This window comes from Magnolia sinica, chromosome 16 (assembly GCF_029962835.1).
Source record: "Magnolia sinica isolate HGM2019 chromosome 16, MsV1, whole genome shotgun sequence".
In the NCBI taxonomy this organism is placed as follows: domain Eukaryota; kingdom Viridiplantae; phylum Streptophyta; class Magnoliopsida; order Magnoliales; family Magnoliaceae; genus Magnolia; species Magnolia sinica.
The window spans coordinates 48241805-48263139 of record NC_080588.1 but is presented as its reverse complement, the minus strand read 5'-3'; the positions used below and the strand labels follow the sequence as shown (position 1 = coordinate 48263139).

Genomic DNA, 21335 nt, shown 5'->3' with positions numbered 1-21335 from the left:
TTTATGAAGAAAATACTAAACCTCCATTTTCCCCCTCTTGGATGAAGGTTGGGCCCACCTTATTGGGTAAACAATGCATGGACAGCAACATCTCTTCCTGGACAGATTGAAATTCCTAATTTAATTAAAATATTTATGAGTATCCAAAAATCATAAAATTTTGCAGAGAGGTGGTTCACTTATGGTAGGACCCACCTACAAAATTTTGGGGCCAATGGACACCTGTACACACCATGGTGGTGGCTGGACTGGCCCATTATAATACGGTGTCCAGATCAGTCCGATTTTTAGGACAGATTGATTTCTTTAAATAAATTAAAATATTTATATATGTCTAAAAATTCTGAAATTTTGTGGAGATATGTTCCACCCATTCTAGGACCCACTGACCAAATTTCAGGGCCAATGGACCTCTGTGTACACCGTGGCAAGGGCCGGACTGGCCCACCACGTTGGGACGTCCAGGTCAGTCCGATTTTCTAGACAGTCTATTTTATTTAAATAAATTAAAATATTTCTAAGTGTCCAAAAATCTTGAAATTTTGTGGGGGTATAGGTCACCTATGGAAGTATCACTCTGTAAAATTTAAATTTTTAGTGGATTTTGTGATGTGTGCCTTTGTTATTCTCAGATATACTTGCTGTGATCTTGGGTATGCTCGCATTGGAAATGATTATACTGTTATGAAAATTCTCCTTGTAGGATCCCAGGATCGGAACCTACCTCAGGAGTCGAGAATGGGGTACTACGGAGGCTGTTGCGGCCAGAACCGGCCATCAGGTTCCTTGTGAGTCCGGTTACCGAGTCTGGGGCGTGACAGTTGACCCAGCGATCCTGATAATAATATCACCAATATATGATACACTGGGAATAACACATGTACATATAAAGCCAAGTCAGGTTAGGTTGGGCTAAAATGTTTGGAGTCCAAAACCGACAAGAGAATTTGATCGGATTATCCATGTGAAGGACAAGCCCAGGCAAGGGCCAAGATAGTATGTCCAAGCTAGGCCCAAAGCCCGGTCGGGCAAGCTACATGGCCCATTGCCACCCTTATGTAGGATATACGGCATTTATATATAGAGTCGAGTTGGGTCAGGCTAGGTTGGGCTGGGTTGGGATAGGTTGGGTTAAAATGGCTTGAGCCCAAGCCCGACCTGAAAATTGATTGGGCCATAGATTTGAAGTTCAAGCCTGGCCAATGGGCCAAGCTAGTAAGTCCAAGCCCAACTTTGTGTTAGGTCAGACTCGTCGGGTCGAGCAGGCTACCTAGCCATTGCCACCCTTAGTGGTGGATGTGCTTTTATTTCTCAAAATGTTACGTCCAATGAATACTCTTACTATTTTCGAGACCATCCTCGCAATTCTTCACACACGCATGCACAAGCTTAGCCCCAATCTACTTCAACAACCTTGACAACCAATTCAATAACTCTTGCCATATCATTTGAAACCAAGACGAATCAGCACGTCGACTTGGTTGCTTGGGTAACACAAATGAGTCAACAAGTGAGTCACAGTCTAAAACCAGACTGAGTTGGGACGAGTCATGCTAGTATCAGTTTCCATGAGAGTCTCACTCTCAATGCTATTTAAAACCATGATGTCACTTTCCCCCCGGATCATATGTAACAGAAAATCTTCTTTGGCTCCAACATTTGTTAATATTCTAGAACTGACTCATTGGCAGTAAGAACATTCCACATATTGCCCTATTATCAATTATGCAGATGGATCTGCCTCTCATTCTCTTCTTATTCCATCTTTTATATCAAGAACCCATTGGAGGCCAATATCAATTGGATGGCCTTGATGAATCACTTCATAGATGAAAATGAAACCCGCTTTGGTTGTGGGCGGGGTGTAAAACAACCCACACTTAGTATTTTGATTATCTAGAATCTTTTTAGTAGTTGTTAGTTTTCTTTTTGGATTTGAAATTTAGATGTCAATCCTTGTAATACACTTTGGATCCAAAATAAGTATAGTCTAGATTTAAAAGATCTCTTTAGATCTTTATCTTTTGGACTTAAGCCTATATAAAGACATCTAAGGCCATATATATATATATGAGATAGAGTTGAAGAATGAGATTGAAATTAAAAAATAAAAAATAAATAAATAAATAAAAACAAGTGTGAGTTTGGAAAAATTATTCTCTTGCTTAGGGAGAACCCTAAAAAATCAACCAAGTTGAATTGTGTGGATTGCGCAAAGATGCATTCTCCTCTTCTTTTCTTCTCTCTCATCCTCACTATATCAAAAGGTACGACACTTGGCACATGGTTTTTACATGAATGTGGTCTAGAATTATATGGAGACATTTAGTCATGTTGTAAAGAGGAAGGAGAACTTGCCAGGGTTTAGTGACTTGTCCAAGGCACCAAGTCATGGGAAAACTTAGGAAAATCCCACTGATTCATGTTGTTTTTTCACTCCCACCAAGTCTGCAAAATTTTGACTCCGTGAAACATAAAACTTGAGTCAATTGAGGCAGGTCCTTAGTCAACTTGCCAAGTCGACCAACATCGTAGAGAACATTGAGCTTAATGGGTTATAGTCCAAAGTTGAAATGTTGCATCCTGGCAACTGATAAGGATTCTAGGATAATGTAGATTTGTGCCAAACTAGCCAATCTATTCCCAGTAATAAAAACAAAAACAAATAAATAAAGGGACAAAGACACCTAAGATTATATGTAATTGAGATAAATCATGAGGCTGGATTGTCTAAACTATTCTGTTAAATATAATTTCATGCTGCTCTTGTAGCAACATAATATGGAGCTCTCAACTTACAGTATAGTTCTTCCATATCTGTGGGACCCTTGCAAAGAAAAAAATTGCATGCTGAGAAGCCTGAAATAAATGATTATTGCATCAGAAAGCATGGAAACTAATGAAATAACATTTACACAGTATGACATGGTAACAAATTACAGTGACATTAAAGTGCATGCTTGAACAGTGGCATCGATATTTTATGAAACCTGTTGCCAACAGATTACCATGCAATGAAAAGATCGAGATGACATTAAAGTGCCTGATAATAAATGGAAGGAACTGAAACTCACATAGAGGGCCTCGAAAAGAACAGGATCAATCTGACCAGCTAAAACAGTAGGTGCTATAGCACAATATCTGACAAAGCTTTAGTTAGGAAATTTGGCAGGAATCCTGCAGAGTTTGGAGGACTTGCAAAAAAAAAATATCAAATCAGATATTTTTGGAGTACATAATTGTGTTTCTCCAGTCAAACTTCAAAACTAAACAATTACAGAAAATTAGGTAGGATACAGTGCTGCCTTGATCAACGCTTTGGCACCCATGGGTTGGGAATAATAGTAAATAATACCAACTAAAATTATAGCTGTATCAGGCAAAAAAAAAAAAAACAGATTTTGTTTAGATAGATAAGTTGTTCTAAAATACCAACTAAAATTATAGCTGTATCAGGCAAAAAAAAAAAAACAGATTTTGTTTAGATAGATAAGTCGTTCTAAAATACCACAAAGACAATACTCAGCAAACAGGCACAAAAGGTATATGGCTTAAATAGCTTGTTCTATATGTGAACATACCTTGGATCAAAAGAAAAAATAACTCCCCATAGGCTGAGAAAGGAAGCCCTTTGTGAAGACAGTATGACAAAGCAATAGTGTAGCCCACAACTTCAAGCTCAAAGGCTGTAACACTAAGGCCCCTGACACTACTATGTTTCAAAATTTTCAATATCTGCAACACAAAATAAAATAATATAACAAATGGTGATCTCAAAGTGCTTGACAACATTAATAGCTATGCTAAAAGTTTTTAAGTGGCCAATCATATAAAAGCAACACTAAAAGAAACAAGGTATTCCATAACGGTAATGGTGGCCATAACGGCCGCTGCTGTTACCATTAAGATATGGGCTGTAACGGCCGCTACATCCTTTAAAACAAAAATGTTTTGGCCTCATAACAGGCCCTCACGGGTCATTCTTTCTGTAATGGCCAGCCTTGTAACGCATAATGATTACCACCATTACCGTTATATGGCCATTACATAACCATTTTGGAATACCTTGACAAGAAATCACATTACTGTATTTCATGGAGGAACGACAATTGGAAGGGACCCAATAATTTACAAATTAGTACACATGAGATGAATTCCACACACCATATCCATGACCAAATGGGGGTCCCCATTTGCTAAGCACTATACAATAAAATCTTATGGTTATCATCCAGGGTATCAGTGGCCAGCAATGTTGTCAAAATTGTTATCATATCGCAAATCATAATAGGGGTTGAATCGTATCAAATCGCAAATCATATTGTAAATTGTAAATTTTTTTATGATTTTCTTAAAAATATGAAAAATATAAATAAATCAGAAAAAAATAAAATTTTAAAACTATCATGACAAGGTATTACATAAAAATTAAATGATTCTTATCTTTCCTTCTTTTTTCCTTTTTTTTTTTCTTTTTTTAGTCTTTCAAGAAATCTTCCTTAAAAAACATAGAGGGATCCTTTAATAATTTATGTTCTAGTTACGTTTCTTGAATGTAGAATCGCATTGGACAAGATGCATTTGATTCCATAGACCAACGAAAATGACATTTTGATTTCTAACCATCATTCCACAATACATATAAGTCAACATGATTGTAACCAATGTTCAAAATATCGATATCGCGTTACGTATCGCATCCTTGGGATACAAATATGTATCGGTTATCGCACGGGATATATCATTTGTATCGGGTAATTTATCGCACTTTTTGGGAAACATTGGGGAAATGGTTGAATTTTTCAATGAAACTTCAAGAATTATTAAAAAAGACCTTAACACACTTTTAAATTATAACATCTCAAAAAAGAAGTGTGCATAATAGGTTTCCTTTGTATAGGGTCCGAAGCTATACACTGTCTGACTGAACTAATGTAACTACATTCAAATTGAATGCATAAAATTTAGAGTGTACATGATGACCATTTCATCAAACACTCCTAAATACTTCGAAATTAGTCTTAATTGACATGGTTGAAGGGAAATTTCAAATAATAATAATAATAATTTTTTAATTAATTTTTAATTAAAAAATGATTTTACTTTTCGAAAATTGACAAGGACTAAACAAAGATCAGCCCTCATACATGCTTGATTTCATGTTTGGAGTGCAACATTGCAAGCAATTTGAGAGAAATTGGGAAAATTTTGAACTTTTTCCAAAATTCTCCAAATCGGACTACCTATACTAAAATTTCGAAGTTGAAGTGTATGTGATGATCATTTCATCAAATGCTCCTAAATACTTCAAAATTAGTCTCAATTGACAACTGGTTGAAGAAAATTTTCGAAAAAAAAAACATGGAGAACATGAAGAACCAATGGATATCGAAATCAAAGCTCCAACTCCATAATTTTTTATGCAAAACATGAAGAACCAATGGATTTATAACTATTTGACACTGATTTAACATAATTTCAAAAAAAAAAAAAAAGGATCGGAAATTGAAAATGCTCACCGGATTGAACATGTGGGATATATCGGCACTACCTATGAGTTTCTTATCTTACAGGTGGGATACAAAATATATCGTGGGATATATTGACCAATATCATCGATATTTAAAACATTGATTGTAACCATCCATAAAAACATTTTAGACAAGTCATACATCAATTTCGTGTTTCGACCAATTAAGAAGTAAGAAATCATTATATATATATATATATATATATATATATATATATATATATATATATATATAAGCTCTTCGATTTAGCAATGAAGAGAATATATATCATTTAATCTCATATAAAGAACAGAATAAAATAATTTACATTTTCTAAACGATTCTTGTTTTTTTGAAGGTTTTTTCCCTAAACGATTTTTGAAGCCCCCACCAATTTAAAAACATAAAATGAAACCCAAGTGAAGCTTAAAAAAAAGAAAACAAGTACAATTTGAATTGTACATCGGGATTTGAATCGTAAATCGTAGGATGCAAATCATAACGGGATTTTTACCCAAAAGTTCCTCACCAATGACAGTTATCCAAAAACATACTTTCAGCTTTCATACTTACCAAAACATCCCTCCGAACCTCCTAATGAGGGTAAAATGACATATGCACCCTTATTTTGAAAGGAGATGGAACCGGAGACTGATGATAAAGAAATAAAGAATCTTGCTAGGTGCACATGCATGTATCATAAGGCTCATGTACACGCTACACATGCTAGCATGGTGCATATGTGCGAGATCTAATCCATCCATTGGGTCAGTCTAACCTTGTACATGTTTTCCCAAAAAGAAAATATAGTTCAATTAGCATGTAAGCTCCAATATTGAAAACATGTGAATGGGTTGGAGAAAATTTTCATCCAGGTCTTTGTGACCATTGAAAACTTCTTGGGGGCTACAGATAGTTTGGATCAAGCTTATATTTGTGTTTTCCTTTCATCCAGGTCCGTGTGATCTTATGAATAGGTGTTGGACAGCAAATGAAACATCACAGTGGGCCCTAGGAATTTTTCTACGATGGGTCTACAGTCCCGATTGTTTCCAGTGGTGTGGTCCACTTGAGCTTTGGATCTGCATCATTTTTTTGGCTCATACCCTAAAATGAGCTCGAAAAATGGATCGATGGCGTAGATAAAACACATACATCACGTGGAGCCCACAACGCTTGGGCCATGTCCTACCACAAGGATATCCCTATGGCGGGTGCCATAGGCAATCTGCATAGCTTAGCAAGACGGAAGCAAATTGCGTGGTGTGCAACACACCACCGACCTCAGTGGTATGTTGACGTGGCAAAGTTTAGCCGGCCTGCCATGATGTATGTGTTATATCCACACTGTCCATCCATTTTGAGAGATCATTTTAGGGCATGAAGCCCAAAAAAGAGGCAAATCCAAACCTCAAGTGGACCACACCACATAAAGCAGTGGGGATTGAAAACTTCTTGGGGCTACTGAAGTTTTGGATCAAACTGATATTTGTGTTTTTGCTTCATCTAGGTCCATGTGACCTTATGAACAGGTTGGATAGTATATAAACATCATGGTGGGCCCCACAAAGGTTTCAACAATGGGCGTCACTGTCCCCATTGCCTTATGTGGTGTCCACTTGAGTTTTGGATCTACCTCATTTTTGGGTCCATGCCCTAAAATGATCTTGAAAAATGGATGGACGGTGTGGATATAACACATACATCATGGTGGAGCCCACAAAACTTTGCCACGTCAACATACCACCGAGGTCAGTGGTGTGTGGCACACAACACAATCCGTTTCTTGCAAGACTCCCTTTTCAAAATGAGAAAAACCTTAATACTTTGGAAAAGTGTGATGTTGGATGACATGCAAGCACTTAGAAATTGCAAACATGGCACACAAGCAGTCAAATTAAATCGTCCAAATTATCGTACCCAATGTAGATGGATCATGAATCCAAAATTACGATTATTCCATCATCTAAGTAGCAGATTTGTGAACATTTATTGGACAGTTAAATGAAAAATATCCAAAGGTTTTGTTTCCATAAACAAGCATCCATAGATAAGAGGCTACAATTGTTCGACCAATCGGTCATATTGAGATTGAGACTTGGCTACGAGGGCTCAATCTGGTCAAATTTATTTGAATTAATATGTGCCATGTGTACAATTTACGAGTGCCCACATATCGATTGTCATACACAACCTGAGTATCATAAAACCCCTCTTTAATTTTGTTTAATTTTGAGCATTGCTAAGCTCACGAGCATGTGTGATAAAGTTCATGTACATGCCACATGTGCCAACATGGCACCATAGGTCCGAGGTCCATTCCATCAATCAAAACAGTACCATATCGATGCCTAGCTCAAGATTCAGGTTGATCCACCTGCCAGGTGGGCTACAATTTGCAAAACAAATGTACGGCCTGAAATACTTGGATGAGATTTTTTCCAAGCCATCCACGTGTTCCAATATTGTGGCCTGGAACCAGATTTTCTTTTTGGGGAAACATGTACAAGATCGGACTAACCTGATGAATAGATTAGATCTCTTACATATGTGCCATGCAGGCACATGTGTGGTGTGTACCCGAGCTTTAGTGCACACGTGTGTGTGCTTAGCTAAGCTCTTAGTTTCTTTTTAAGATGGTTCTCCCGGTTTCCATCTCATTTCTCAAAATAAGGGAAGATAGGTCATTTGACCCTCATTAGTATGTTTGGAAGCCTGTTTCGTCAATATGAAAGCTGAAAGCATTTTTTTTGGAAAAACCGACAACTATGAGGAATTTTCAGGTAAAAATCCCAATCATAAAATCGTAGGATTCATATAAAAAGGGATTCAAAGGTGGGATTCAAATCATTTTGCTTAAGATTCAACGTAATCATAGTATTTTGACAACACAGGTGGCCAGTCTCATTTAAAAATCAACTGCTGCCTAATTGAATCAATGCATTTAAAAAAGAAAAAAAAAAAAAAAAAGACATTTGTTTATTGGAAATAAAGAATTTGAATGAGACCTCCAAAGCATTATGTATCTATCATCCCACATAAGATGGGAGATGACTTTGACCTAGTGGCGATCTTCTGTCAACATCATTAATGATTTTCCTAAGACTAGCGAGAGGCTATGACTACTCTACCAAGGATACTGATAAAGATATGCCATGATGGCATCAAAAGATTCAGAAACTTCATAAACTGACTAAGCACATTTTGGATTGATCAAGAATTCATACCGAGAGTTGGTAAGATACATTTTTGGTTCAAGAATCAATCCAGACCAATCAAACCATAATTGGATTTCAAAGTTAAGGAGGCTCATGATTTCACGCATGACTAGGATATCTCCTAAGTAACTTGGATTGATCAAATTATTCTACTGAGTTCAGCTAAACTTTAGTCAAAACAATTCATCTAGTTGCCACTGCAGCCACATACACTTGTGAGTTGTGACCATTGTTCGGAGTATTCCCGATATTATCCATATCTCCAGCTCGGTGATACTGATAACACCGGTAGCGACTAGCAATGGCAAAAACATTGGTAGTATCAGAAATTCCAGGAATTGTCGATATAGCACTAAGTATCACCAATGTATCAATATCGCCAATGTATCACCAATATTTTCAACTGTGTAAATTTCACATCTCTTGTATCGCCAATATATTAATATTGCCACTGTATCTCCAATATTCTTTACTGCGTAAATTCCAAGTGTCGCTTATATCGGCAATGTATCGGCGATATTTCGATAATATCACCAATGTATTGATATCGCCTAAAATCTATTTATATATAATAAAAAATCATTTCAATTTTTTTTTATGGCGCGCATGGTTGTATGATGAAATGCATGTTTGTATGTGTGTATATGTATGCATGGATGGATGGTTGGATAGTTGATTGGATGGATGGATGGATATGTGTGTGTGTGTGTGCACACATGAATGGATGGATGGATCATGCATGGGCGTTTGTATATATGTATGTGCATGCATGGATGGATGATTAGTTGGATGGATGGATGGATCGATCCACCATTTTTCCCATGTTTCCTTGAGTCAACGATACATGCTTTTAGGCCCCATTAAAAGAAAACATATTATTTGATTCCTAAATATGCATCTTTTTTGCTACTATTTGATTCTTAAATATGCAAATATGTGTATTTTAGCAGCTCTTGCAGTTTCACTGAAAAATTCCATGGTTTTCCCATGTTTCACTAATGTTTCCCCGCATTTCCGAGAATCAGTGATATTATTAACAAGGACGATATTGTTTCCGTACCCTTGGCCAGTGAAACTTGCAGCGATACCGATACTTCGAACACTACTTGTGACCATGTTAGTGCCCTACCATGTACATAGTAGACATGGAACCAACTTCAACACCAGAGTAAAGTTGCAGAAAGCTTCTACACTTGGTGCCACTCCTGCTTCATGTTCTCATCTTGATTATACAACCATGTACTACTAACCATTATTCAACCAAGAGCAACTTTAACTCGATCAGTTTTGCATTATTTATAGTTTTTTTTTTAGTTTTTTTTTTTTTGTTTTCCTTCACATTTCCAGGCTAGAATTTTTGGGTAGCTAGAATTCATCTAATGAGTTAATTCCTATCATTGTTTAGAGTATCCTCGACATTATCCATATCTCCAGCTCAGCGATACCAACACCACTAATAATCTCAAAAATTTCAGGTATCAAGAAGGTATCACCAATACTTTTAACTGTGTAAATTCCAGATGTCGTTTGTATCGCCAATATGTCGATATTGCCAATATTTTCAACTGTATAAATTCCAAGTGTCACATGTATCGCCAATGTATTGGCAAGATTTCGATAATATCGTTAATGTATCAATTTCGCAAAAAAAATAAAATAAAATAAAATTGTTTATTAAAAAAAAAAAAAAATCATTTCAAATTCTTTTATAGGCGCATGGTTGTATGCAGTGTTCAAATTGTCGACAATGATATCGAGCATATCGTGATATTATCGTTATCGCAACACAGTCGATATCAAGACCACTGTCTTTTCGTTTAGTTTCCAATTGTCGACGATTTCTTGGCGAAATATCGTGTGTTGTCAATATTTTGAAATATCGATACATGTTTGGGTGGAAGGTTGGATGGTTTGATGAATAGATTGGATGGATGGGATGGTTGAACTGGTTTCTTACAATAGCACATGCTTTTAGGCTCCCATTAAATGGAAAATTATTATGTATGTCTTCTTTTTTGCAATTTTTTTATTAGCATCTCCTGAAGTTTCACTGAAAAATTCCACCATTTCCCCCATGTTTCCCCACATTTCTGGTTATCGGTGATATTATCGGCAATATCAATATTGTTTCTGTATCCTTGACCAGTGAAACTTGCAGCGATATCGATGCTTCAAACACTGATTACTATATATAATTATATTTAAATAAATCTTTTACAATCGAAACCATTCAAACAAAAACATCTTTTAAATCCACTAATATTATTCTATGTAGGCAAGTGTTCAACAGTCCCATTTAATTCTTTCAGAGGTGCGCACCAGTGGTATTGGTACCACCATCAATTTATGGTGGTACCGGGCAGATGTGGGGTCCATGTGATGTATGCAGCACATCCAAGTCGTCCATTAGATGAGTGACCTCATGTTGTCCCAGGGTCCCAAAAAATCAGCTTGATACAAAACTCAGTAGGGTAACAGCACAGGGAAAAGGTTGGGAGGGAATGCTTACCCTTTATTTGCCTTGGGGCCCATCATAGTTTCAAGACAGCCTACATTTTGGCCATTCACCTAATCCAAGCCAGATTAAGGGCCTGATGGCATGGATTCCATATACACAACACTGTGAGCCCCACACGCAAATCAAGGATGGACATCCCTCTCAACTTGTTCCCTTTGATGTGGCCCACCTGATTCAAGGATCCTGATTTTTGGATCCTGGGGGTAACATTTGTGATGGACAAGTTGGATTTCATGCATGCATCACGCGGCCCCACATCTACCTCGTACCACTAGCTTACCATGGTACCGGAACCACTGGAGTGTGCCTCTTCTTTGAAACCAGTGCGTCCCCGCTCCAACAACTGACATCCCACGCGATGCACCAAGCCGATGGAGTTTTAAGCAACATGCAGTTTGAAGTCCATATATACTTTTTTATTTTAAAAGTCAACACCTTAAAACAACATTTGTCCCCTAGGTCATTTTAGACTGGAAGCTTTATACTTCTCATAGTTGCGTGGAAAATATAATTGCTGAGGGCATTGTCTGTAGCTCCACATAAAATTTCAAGTTTTAACATTTTGCGTGCATGGTAGTCTAGCAGTCCAGGTGGCAATGTTTACAAGCATCTTGCTTATTGCTAACTGGATTACCAAATCAACTTTACACAAATACTTTCCTATTTTGATGACATGAACAAATCTCTATTTTCTTTGCAGCGTAAATTTCTGTTTATACTTTCAATAGTTTTTACTGCACTTGTAGGCATAAGGAAGTGATAATTCAAAATAATAATAATAATAATATGAGAAATGAAAACAGGGAAGCGATAAGAATCACATGAAGAAGGCATTTGGGAACACTTGAGAGATAAAAGAAAAAGTCGTATTTGAGAAGTGTTTGAAAGCATTTAGAGAACACAATAGGAACCAGGGAAGAAAACAGAACTCTCTTCTAAAGCACACGAAAAAGATTTTAGGGGTCGTTTGGCACCATGGATTTGGGGGATTTGAGGGGATTTCAAATCCCCTGTATGTTTGGCACCATAAAGTAACTGGGGATTTCAAATCCCCTCAAAGAGGGGGTTTGAAATCCAAGGTTGAAGCTTGGATTACATCTAAAATACTTCCGAGAGTTGCATGTGTAACATGTGTCCCAAGGTTACTAATCTATTGGGCACATGGCCCACTGATGATATCGCAAAACTAGCAGATTATCAACTGCATCACTATAATTACTTTAATAGGATAATCTGCACCGTCCAAATATTGTCCATGTAAATCAATGGTTAAAAATCATTGGTTAGTCACTCAAATGTGATCCTGTGCTTGTGGCCCATCCGAGACTTGGAATTTCATCATTTTCGTGTAAAGTATATATTTCAACAGGCTTATTACAACCATTGTGTCAAACATTACATATGTACACTAATTAGAGATATTAAAGCTGATTTAGTAATTAAATTCAAACCCTTGTAAATATACCATGCATGGGTACTTTTGGATCACAAGGGATTCTGAATCCAGGGTGCCAAACACAACGGGAAGATTCCAAATCCAAGGGGGTTCCAAATCTAGGGGGTTCTAAATCCAAGGGGTTCCAAATCCACGCTCCCAAACAGGCCTTTAGTGACTATTGAAATGTTGTTAAGCAATGTCCACCACAACTCCTGCAGTCTCTAGCTCCTTTTCCACCACAAGAAGGAAAACTTGATATGCTAATTCGCATATTAGGCCATGCAACAAGATTGTTATTCCACTTTACTGGAGATCAAATGCATTGGTTTGTTATGGTCTGTAGCAAAGAAATCATCATGTAAATTGTGGATCTCCTCTAAATTATTGTTTAAAAAAAAAAAAATAACTTGGAAGAACTCCTATTCCACCCTTTAGGGCAGGAAGCTGAGCATTCGAAGTCAAAGCACTTGAATGAGGACATATACCAAGGCACAAAGCCAGAAATTAGTCTTTATCATTTCAAATGCACAATTTCCTGAACTATATTGAAGTCCTCAGAAAAAAGAAAAGAAAAAAAAAAAAACACTTCTTTGAGAAGAGTGCATTCTCTCCAAGCATATTGCTCAAACTACTTAAGACTTCCCAACCAATAGCCTTCCTTTGAGAAGTTTATCATTGGACAAATCCATTTCAACAATTATGAAAGCAAAGGCGCTGAACCCTAATATACTAGAAAATTACAACATATCTTTCTCCATGCTTCTAATATTGCTAATGTAGCGAGGCTGCCCCAACATCAAGAAGACACATACCATGTGGAGTGGTTTGTATGCTAGCAACTTTCACTAACTTCTTTTTTTTTAATGGCTAATCTTCAACAACTACTACAGTAAATCTTAAATATCGCCAACGCTTGTGAGCAGATAAAACCTTAGTTGTTTTCTTGAGCTATAGGACAGTTTTTGTCCTGAGCTGTATGTTTCTTTAAGACAAAAGTACCACACGCGCGCGCACGCACACACACAGACAAAAGTATTGCATGCGTGCACATGCAAAGAGAGTTCATGAAGGCACGCCCTTAATTTTTTTTCTTCAGCTGTATGTTTCTCGAAGACAGATAATGGCGTGTACAGTATGCCTTATGTATATTTCTTTAAGACAAAAAGATAATAGCATTTGTATACCATAGTATCTAATCTCTTAGTTGCAGGTATTGTCTGTAGAGATTGTCACTTCACATGCATCTCCCACCCCCACACCTGCCCGCCCACAGCTCTTAGTTGCAGGTATTGTCGGCAGAGATCATCGCTTCATGTGCATCTCTGAGCCACCCCCACCCCCACGCATGCATCCATCCACACATGCACAGACACACAGTTGCTGGTGTTGTCTATAGAGATCATGTATATCTCCCATAAACCCTCTGTAGAGTCTATCTGTATGTATGTATGCATCCACACACAAGCACAGTTGAACATGGTCATTTTATTGGTTGTTAAGTGAAATGAATAAAAACACATGACATATTTCGTTTACGTAGTATCAGAGCCATCAACCTCTGTCCATCTTCGTCACTATGGCGGAGTGCTCTCTATCATCACCATCTCTTGACATTTGTTCACAACTCACCTAGAACTGCTGAAGTACAGCCCAATCCACCCACCTGGTTCAGCGTTCACAAGAAGCAGCCACAACCAGTAGCCATGCCTGTCACCTCTATTCATCACCAGCAATTAGCAGGAACCATCTTATTTGTACAAGATTTGCTCGTTGATTCTACACACCATTCCCACTCCGAGCCTCTATTTTGCGCATAACCAACCAAAAGAATCACATGGCCATTTCCACACTTTCATTATGAGCCTCTATTTTCCCCATAACCAATTTCACAAACTCCATCTCCATTAAATTAGATGGCAACAACTATTTACTATTGAAAAATGAATCCACATGCCCATTCTTATCAGCAACGATCTTATCGACTATGTTGATGGATCAAAGCCATAACCACAAAAAACATTACCAGAGTCTAATAGCAGCACCACCCAAATACCGCTGACATTGCATGGCAAAGACAAGTCAAATTCGTCTTCAGTTGCATAAATGCTACACTTAATGAAAGTGATGGCTCCTTTGGATTTACACGAGGGGGCTTCAAACAACTACTTGGCTGAGTGTGGGATTGTCTCTCATATCTTATACTTTGATACCCCAAAACAGAATGGTCTTATTGAATGTAAGCACCGACATATCAAAGAAATGGGAACCATTCTAATGTTTTAGACTTCTCTACCAAAAACATACTGGCTTATGGAATTTTGTGATGTTGTTTACTCATAAACATATTACCCACACCTGTTCTGGATAGCTGTCCATGCTCTCCAAAGGGGACCATCATTCTCCTTCTCTATATAGATGACATTGTACTCAATGGCAACAATAATATTGTATTATCACTATTTACTCGACATTTTGCCACACCTTGGCCATGAATGGTCTAGGAGACCCTCACTTCTTTCTCAGGATTGATGCTTGTTGCTCAATTTCACTTTGACGCTAAGTAAGATAAGGTATACAATGGATCTTCTGTCTAGAATTGCAATGTTGGGGTCCAATTGTTGCTCTACATAAGTCACCCGTGGTTCAAAGATTGCCATTAATGATGGTACCTTACTCTCTGATACGAAGTATCATAGCATTGTTAGGGCTCTTCAATACCTCACCTTTTGCTGACCAGACATCACATATGGTGTGAACTAAGTCTGCTAGTTCATGCATGCCCCTACTAGGCTACTACACATCTTCAAGCAGTTAAGCAAATAATTCAATACCTCAAAGGCACTCTAGCTCTTGGCATCACAAGTGTTGGTTCGCCTTCGCCATTGACAGCCTAATCTGAGGCTAACTGGACTGATGCCCAGATGACTGTCACTTGACCACAAGCTATTGCATTGTTCTTGGACCGAACTAATTTGGCTCTCATATCTTCCATGCAATCTAGGGTAGCTCTCCCTCACTTTCATGCTGAATTGTGACAACATCAATGCCACACACATGGCAACAATCTGTGCATTTCAAGCTCACACCAAAAACATCGAAGTTGACTATCACTTCAAGCACATGGTATTCTGATGTTCACCTTCTCCATTCCATCGACTGCATCTGATGTTTTTCACAAAAATGCACTGCCAGGTCCCTACTTAGTGCACCTTAGTTGCAAAGTGATGGTGCCTTCACCACCATTTGTTTGAGGGGGACTGACAGTGTATTGGTGTGTACAATATTCCCTTGTATCTAATCTCTTAGCTGAGGGATAGCCCGTGTATGCATTAGTTGTAGAGATCATCACTTCCCACATATTCATGTGCATCCCCCATAAGCCTTCTATATAAATGTAGTTGTTGTATTGGTAGTTAAGTGAAATAAAATAAAAATAAAACAAGTAATTTCTTTTATAAAAGATAATCATCGTTGCCATTGCCATCGTCTGAGGCATATCCCAATTAACTGGGGTCAGCTACATGAATCCTCTTTTGCCATTCCACTCTCTCAAGGGTCATAACTTCAAGACCATAGGTCATCAAGTCTTTTCTTTCTACCTCCACCCACGTCCTTTTGGGCCATCCCCTTGCCCTTTTAGAGCCTTCAACTTATACCGACTCACTCCTCCACTCCTAATTGGCGCAATTCTTGATCTCCATTGCACATAACCAAACCATCTAAGTCTACTTACCCTCATCTTATTACCTATACGTGTTACTCCTAAATTCCCATGATTTCATTCATTTCTAATTCTATTATTCCTCGTCTTGCCACTCATCCATGTCAACATCCTCATTTCAGTTACAATCATCCTATGAACATTGTGTTCCTTAATTGTTCAACATTCTTTCCCATAATCCTATAAAATTCCCTTTTAGTATGAGTGGTACACGATGATCATATAAAACTCCAAAGGCGCATCTCCATTTCTTCCACCCAACTTGGATTCTATGGGCAACAGCCTTCTCAATCTCTCGACTCTCCTAATTATCGACCCAAGATATCGAAAGTGGTCATTTTGGAAGACTTATTGGTCAGCAATCTTAACTAACTCTTCGTTTCCACTCCTATTGTTACTAAAATTGCAGTCTATCTACTCTATTTTAGTCCAACTAATTTTAAATCCTTTGAATTCTAAAGCACCCCTCCATAAATCTAGCTTTGTATTTACACCCTCCCTCATCTTGTCAACCAAAACTATGTCATCGCAAACAACATACACCATGGGATTTTTTTCCCACAAATACCCCATTAACTCATCCACAAACAATGTGAAAGGGTATGAGCTCACCCTGGTGCAAGCCTACAATAATTGGGAACTCACTTGTCTCTCCACTAGTGGTCCTCAAATTTGTTACTGCTCGCTCATACATATCATGTTAATATATCCTTCTTTTATAAAAGATATGTGAACATGATCTTTTAAGAACAATTCAAGGTGCATGAAATATGTGAAAACTAGGATATATGTTGGTCTACCCTTTTACCATCAAAGGCCTATATGATTAGAATTTATTTCATCACCTATTATATAGTTACAATTCAAACGTCCATTTTCAATTGTCATTAACAAGACCAAAATATTCATAAGCTTTTCCACCACTAAGAAATATGTGCATAAAAAACACCAATCAAAAACAAAGATGCCACAATACTTAAATGACACACATCATACTCTTCAAATATCTAGCAATGGAAGCAATAGAAATCCTATGAGTTGGTTATTCTAATGTTGTCAACTGTAAGATCTGTCCTAGCTCTTGTGTATTTATTTATTTATTTATTTTCCTTTTGACAACATAGATCTCTTGTATGATGACCCTTACATGTAATTTCAAAAATAATTTCCTCCCAATAGGACCACCTTAAGAAATTAAACCAGATTATCATTTGCACATTAAAAGAAGCATGCCACCTAAAATCGTCCTCTTCTTGATGGCTCATGTTGAACATCCAAGTCAAAAACAAAAAAAAACAAAAAAAAAAAAAAAAAAAAGGGACTAGTCTTCACAATCAGGCAAGGAAGCACTATCAAGATGGTACCACTTCAGTGGTAACACATCAAACACACTATCAACACTTGCCTCTTTATCTCACTTTGTAATTCTCATGATTTTCCAAACATGAAAATATAAAACACCCACGCTCTATGAACCCATGAGATGGACATACTCATTGGTCTAGGAAACATAATAGATATCCTGCCACTGCTTGCACCAGATAAAAAATAAAAAATAAACTACAGACCACCGTCACTTCTACCAACTTTTCTACAACAGAAAACATTCATCTAAGGTTGTTTTGCATGCACCAAGGTGCTCTGTATCCGTTACGATACGCCCATAAAGGCCGATACATATAGGTAACAGCCATGACTGTTACACGATACAGGGGTGAAACGGGGTAGTTGGTTTTTTGGGATCGTATCGGCCGTTACAGTGGCCGTAAAGGCCATTACGGGGCATAACGACCGGTACCCCTATAATGGTCGAAAAACAACCACTTTTTTATTTCTATTTAAATCCAATTTTCTCATTTTTTTTTTCACTTTTCTCATTCCAAAAACTTTCTTAGTTCATTTTATAATAGATTTTAACCACTCTTACTATAGCTTTTAAGATTAAATCTGTAAATTGAAATGATTTGAGCGAATAGAAGCTCTGAGGGCCTTCTTCTTTTTTTTTTAAATGAAAAATGAAAAAGTAATATTTATGCCTTTTTTTTTATGATTTCTAGTTCTAATGCTTGATTGTGATGTGTAAACATTAGAGACATATAATCATGTTCACAAATTAACTAGATCGCTCGATACAACACTCTCATCAAAGTGTGGACCGTTACACACACACACACACACACACACATATATATATATATGAATACATATTTGGAATATTGACATTATTCTGAATTTTCTAGATATTATTTTCAAATTTTTTAGGCAAAAGAAAATTTTCAAACATTATAGAGGTCGTAACGGCCGTTACGGCCAATATCCGTATCGGTAATGGTGGTGACCATTACTTATGGCCACCATTACCGATACGGAATACCTTGGCATGCACAAGTAAGCTGACTTGCAGATAGTTAGCTTAATCAAGAGAAAATAAGAAGAATAAATGATACTCCATAGCATTCATAATGATGAAATCGTCCTCAACTTGCAATTACATTTATTTAAAGCTCAACTTGAAGCTAACCTAATTTTAATTTGGAGCCCAGACCTTAACATAAATGTCAGGGACATTACACTTTTCATATTTCCACTATACCAGACTGATAATACAAATCTGGTACAACCACGTACGTACATACATGGTACGCATGTACACATGCATCAGTACATATATACATACATAATCATTAGCATCATCATCATCATCTAAGCCTTATCCAAACTAATTGGGATCTACTAATCTCATATTGTCTCATATTGTCCGAATCCATGACGAAAGTAACAGCAAATGTTTGACACCGGCTGCTGACACGACATAACCTTCCCCTCTTATCCAGGCTTGGGACCGGCAATTAGAGCATGAAACTCCCACATGCGCTATGTAATAGACTAATATATGGGTTTTTTACAATCAAGTGCTATCTAATAGTCTATTACTTAGGGTTTTTTTTTTTTTACACAAACACACACCCATGCACACCGTAGTGGGATTTCACCACCTATGGGTCTCGAACCCAAGACCTCGTGTTGAAACTCCTCACAGTCTACCACTGAGGTAAGGACTCAAACCCAGTCTATTACTTAGGTTGATTACAAACAATGAGTTTTGTACTCATTAAATGTATATGTATATTTGCGCACACAAACGACCAAATTGTAGGTAGAACCATTTTAGTTCATAATGACAACCATGCCTCTAATTACAATTCCGTGAATTTCAAGTTGGACTAGAAATAAAGTGATTGTGATTTGTGGGTTAGCCCCTCATTACGAATGAATTGGATTATTGCAATTAAGTTCAATGAAGCATGCAGGCCTAGCCTTTAAGATTACATTATATATAATTTCAGCATGATGTGAAATTAAAACCAGTTCAACATAATTCACGAGACAATAGAGAGATCCTCGGCAATGATGAACATGAACAATGACGACCATGGACTTTTGAAGGTGATGACGAATGCTTGAGACAATGAAAATGAAATAGCTCAAATCAGTATTTTAAAACCCGGACTAGCTTGGACCAAACCCGACTACTGAGATATCTCAGCTCAGAGAAAAGCCGCATTGGGATTTGGGAAGAATCTATCCAAACCATCCAGGTCGGGTGGTCAGTCTAGTCCAACATTCCAGGTCCACTGGTAAACCTTCACCTTATTCATATACAATGCCATGTCAAGATCACATGCCAGTTTGGACCAGACCACCCCAAAAAACCCGATTACGATGCAGTCCCAGTTTAGAAATTTTGGCTTGAATTAGTATTATGGTTCTCCTAGCCCCATGAGACCCTCAACATGCAGTTGTCCAACACACAAACCCCATTTCCAAGAGAAAAGAAAAAAAAAAAAAAAAATTCAGGCTGGCTGGCCAACTGTAAGTGGGCCAAAGACATACAAGGATCACATGTCCATTTCTCGCGATGGACGCTGAGAACCTGAATCGGGCAGGATCTACAACAGGAATTCGTTTCTCATAGACTACAGATACAAGATAGATCAAGATGAATTGAGAGAGCGATGGACAGTGAGAGTTGAAGGTAGGAGGGAGGGATCAGTCACCTGTGGGACTTTGACGGTGGTGGAAGCAGCGACGATACAGTAGCCGAGGAGCTTAGAGATGAGGGGAAGCAAGCAATCGTTGTCAGGGATTTTCCATTCGCTTAGAGATCTCAATACACAGCTGAAATTCATCCCCAATATCTCCATCTCCATCTCTCTCTCAACCTGATTTCCTGTTTTTCGGTAAAATTGGAATTTGGAATTGAAAGATTCGCTCGCACCTAAGATCAAGGTTTAAATTGGAATGTCTATCCTTCGAAGCAAGGGTGTCCACGGGCCCGGACGACGCCAGCAGGCCAGAGCGGACTGGCTTAAAACCAATAAGCCCAAGCCCGCTCAGGACGCGGATTCCCTCCGAAAGAACTTCCTGCGGCGGGAAACTAGGTGGGCCCACCGTGATATTTGTGTGAAATCCACTTCGTTCATTCGTTTTTCCAGACAATGTTAGGAGATTGGCTCAAAAATTATGCAAATCCAAAATTCAAGTGGGCCACACGACAAGAAAACGTGGGGAGGTAAATGACCACCGTTGAAACCTCCGTGGGTCCATCATGATATTTATATGCCATCCATACCCTTCATAAGGTCATTCCAACTAGTATGAACTGAAAACACAAAAATAAGCTTGATCCAAAACTTCTGTGGCCCCAAAAATGTTTCAACAGTGGACGTTCAATCTTATGTCATGTGGCCCACTTTAGTTTTTTATTTATCTTATTTTTGTGCTCATGCCCAACCATAATCAGTAAAATTAGATGGAAAGGATGGATTTCTCAAAAACATCACGGGCCCACCTAACTTGTTGCAGGAAGTTCATGCGTAAAGCTTTCATAGGCAATCCGCGTCCGCCCGCCGTATATACGGTCAGATAA

The 21335-nt window shown here is 37.9% G+C and overlaps 1 protein-coding gene across 3 annotated transcripts in view; it reads right to left on the bottom strand.

Annotated features, from left to right (window-relative positions):
* LOC131228643 (mannose-P-dolichol utilization defect 1 protein homolog 2) overlaps positions 1-20762 on the bottom strand; it is a 39230-nt gene extending 18468 nt beyond the window's left edge. For 2 of the 3 annotated variants that reach the window (XR_009163041.1, XM_058224448.1), the window contains exons 1-5: positions 20464-20760; positions 3582-3735; positions 3298-3370; positions 3075-3141; positions 2800-2859 (exon numbers count right to left, since the gene is read on the bottom strand). Coding sequence is in view for 2 of the 3 variants with exons in the window: in XM_058224448.1 (XP_058080431.1) it covers positions 2800-2859; positions 3075-3141; positions 3298-3370; positions 3582-3735; positions 20464-20616 (507 nt within the window). In the remaining variant the exon portion in view is untranslated. Of the gene's footprint in view, positions 1-2799; positions 2860-3074; positions 3142-3297; positions 3371-3581; positions 3736-20463 lie in introns of all 3 variants that reach the window. The other variant, XM_058224449.1, reaches the window with a different exon arrangement.
* Between the last annotated feature and the right edge of the window lie 573 nt (positions 20763-21335).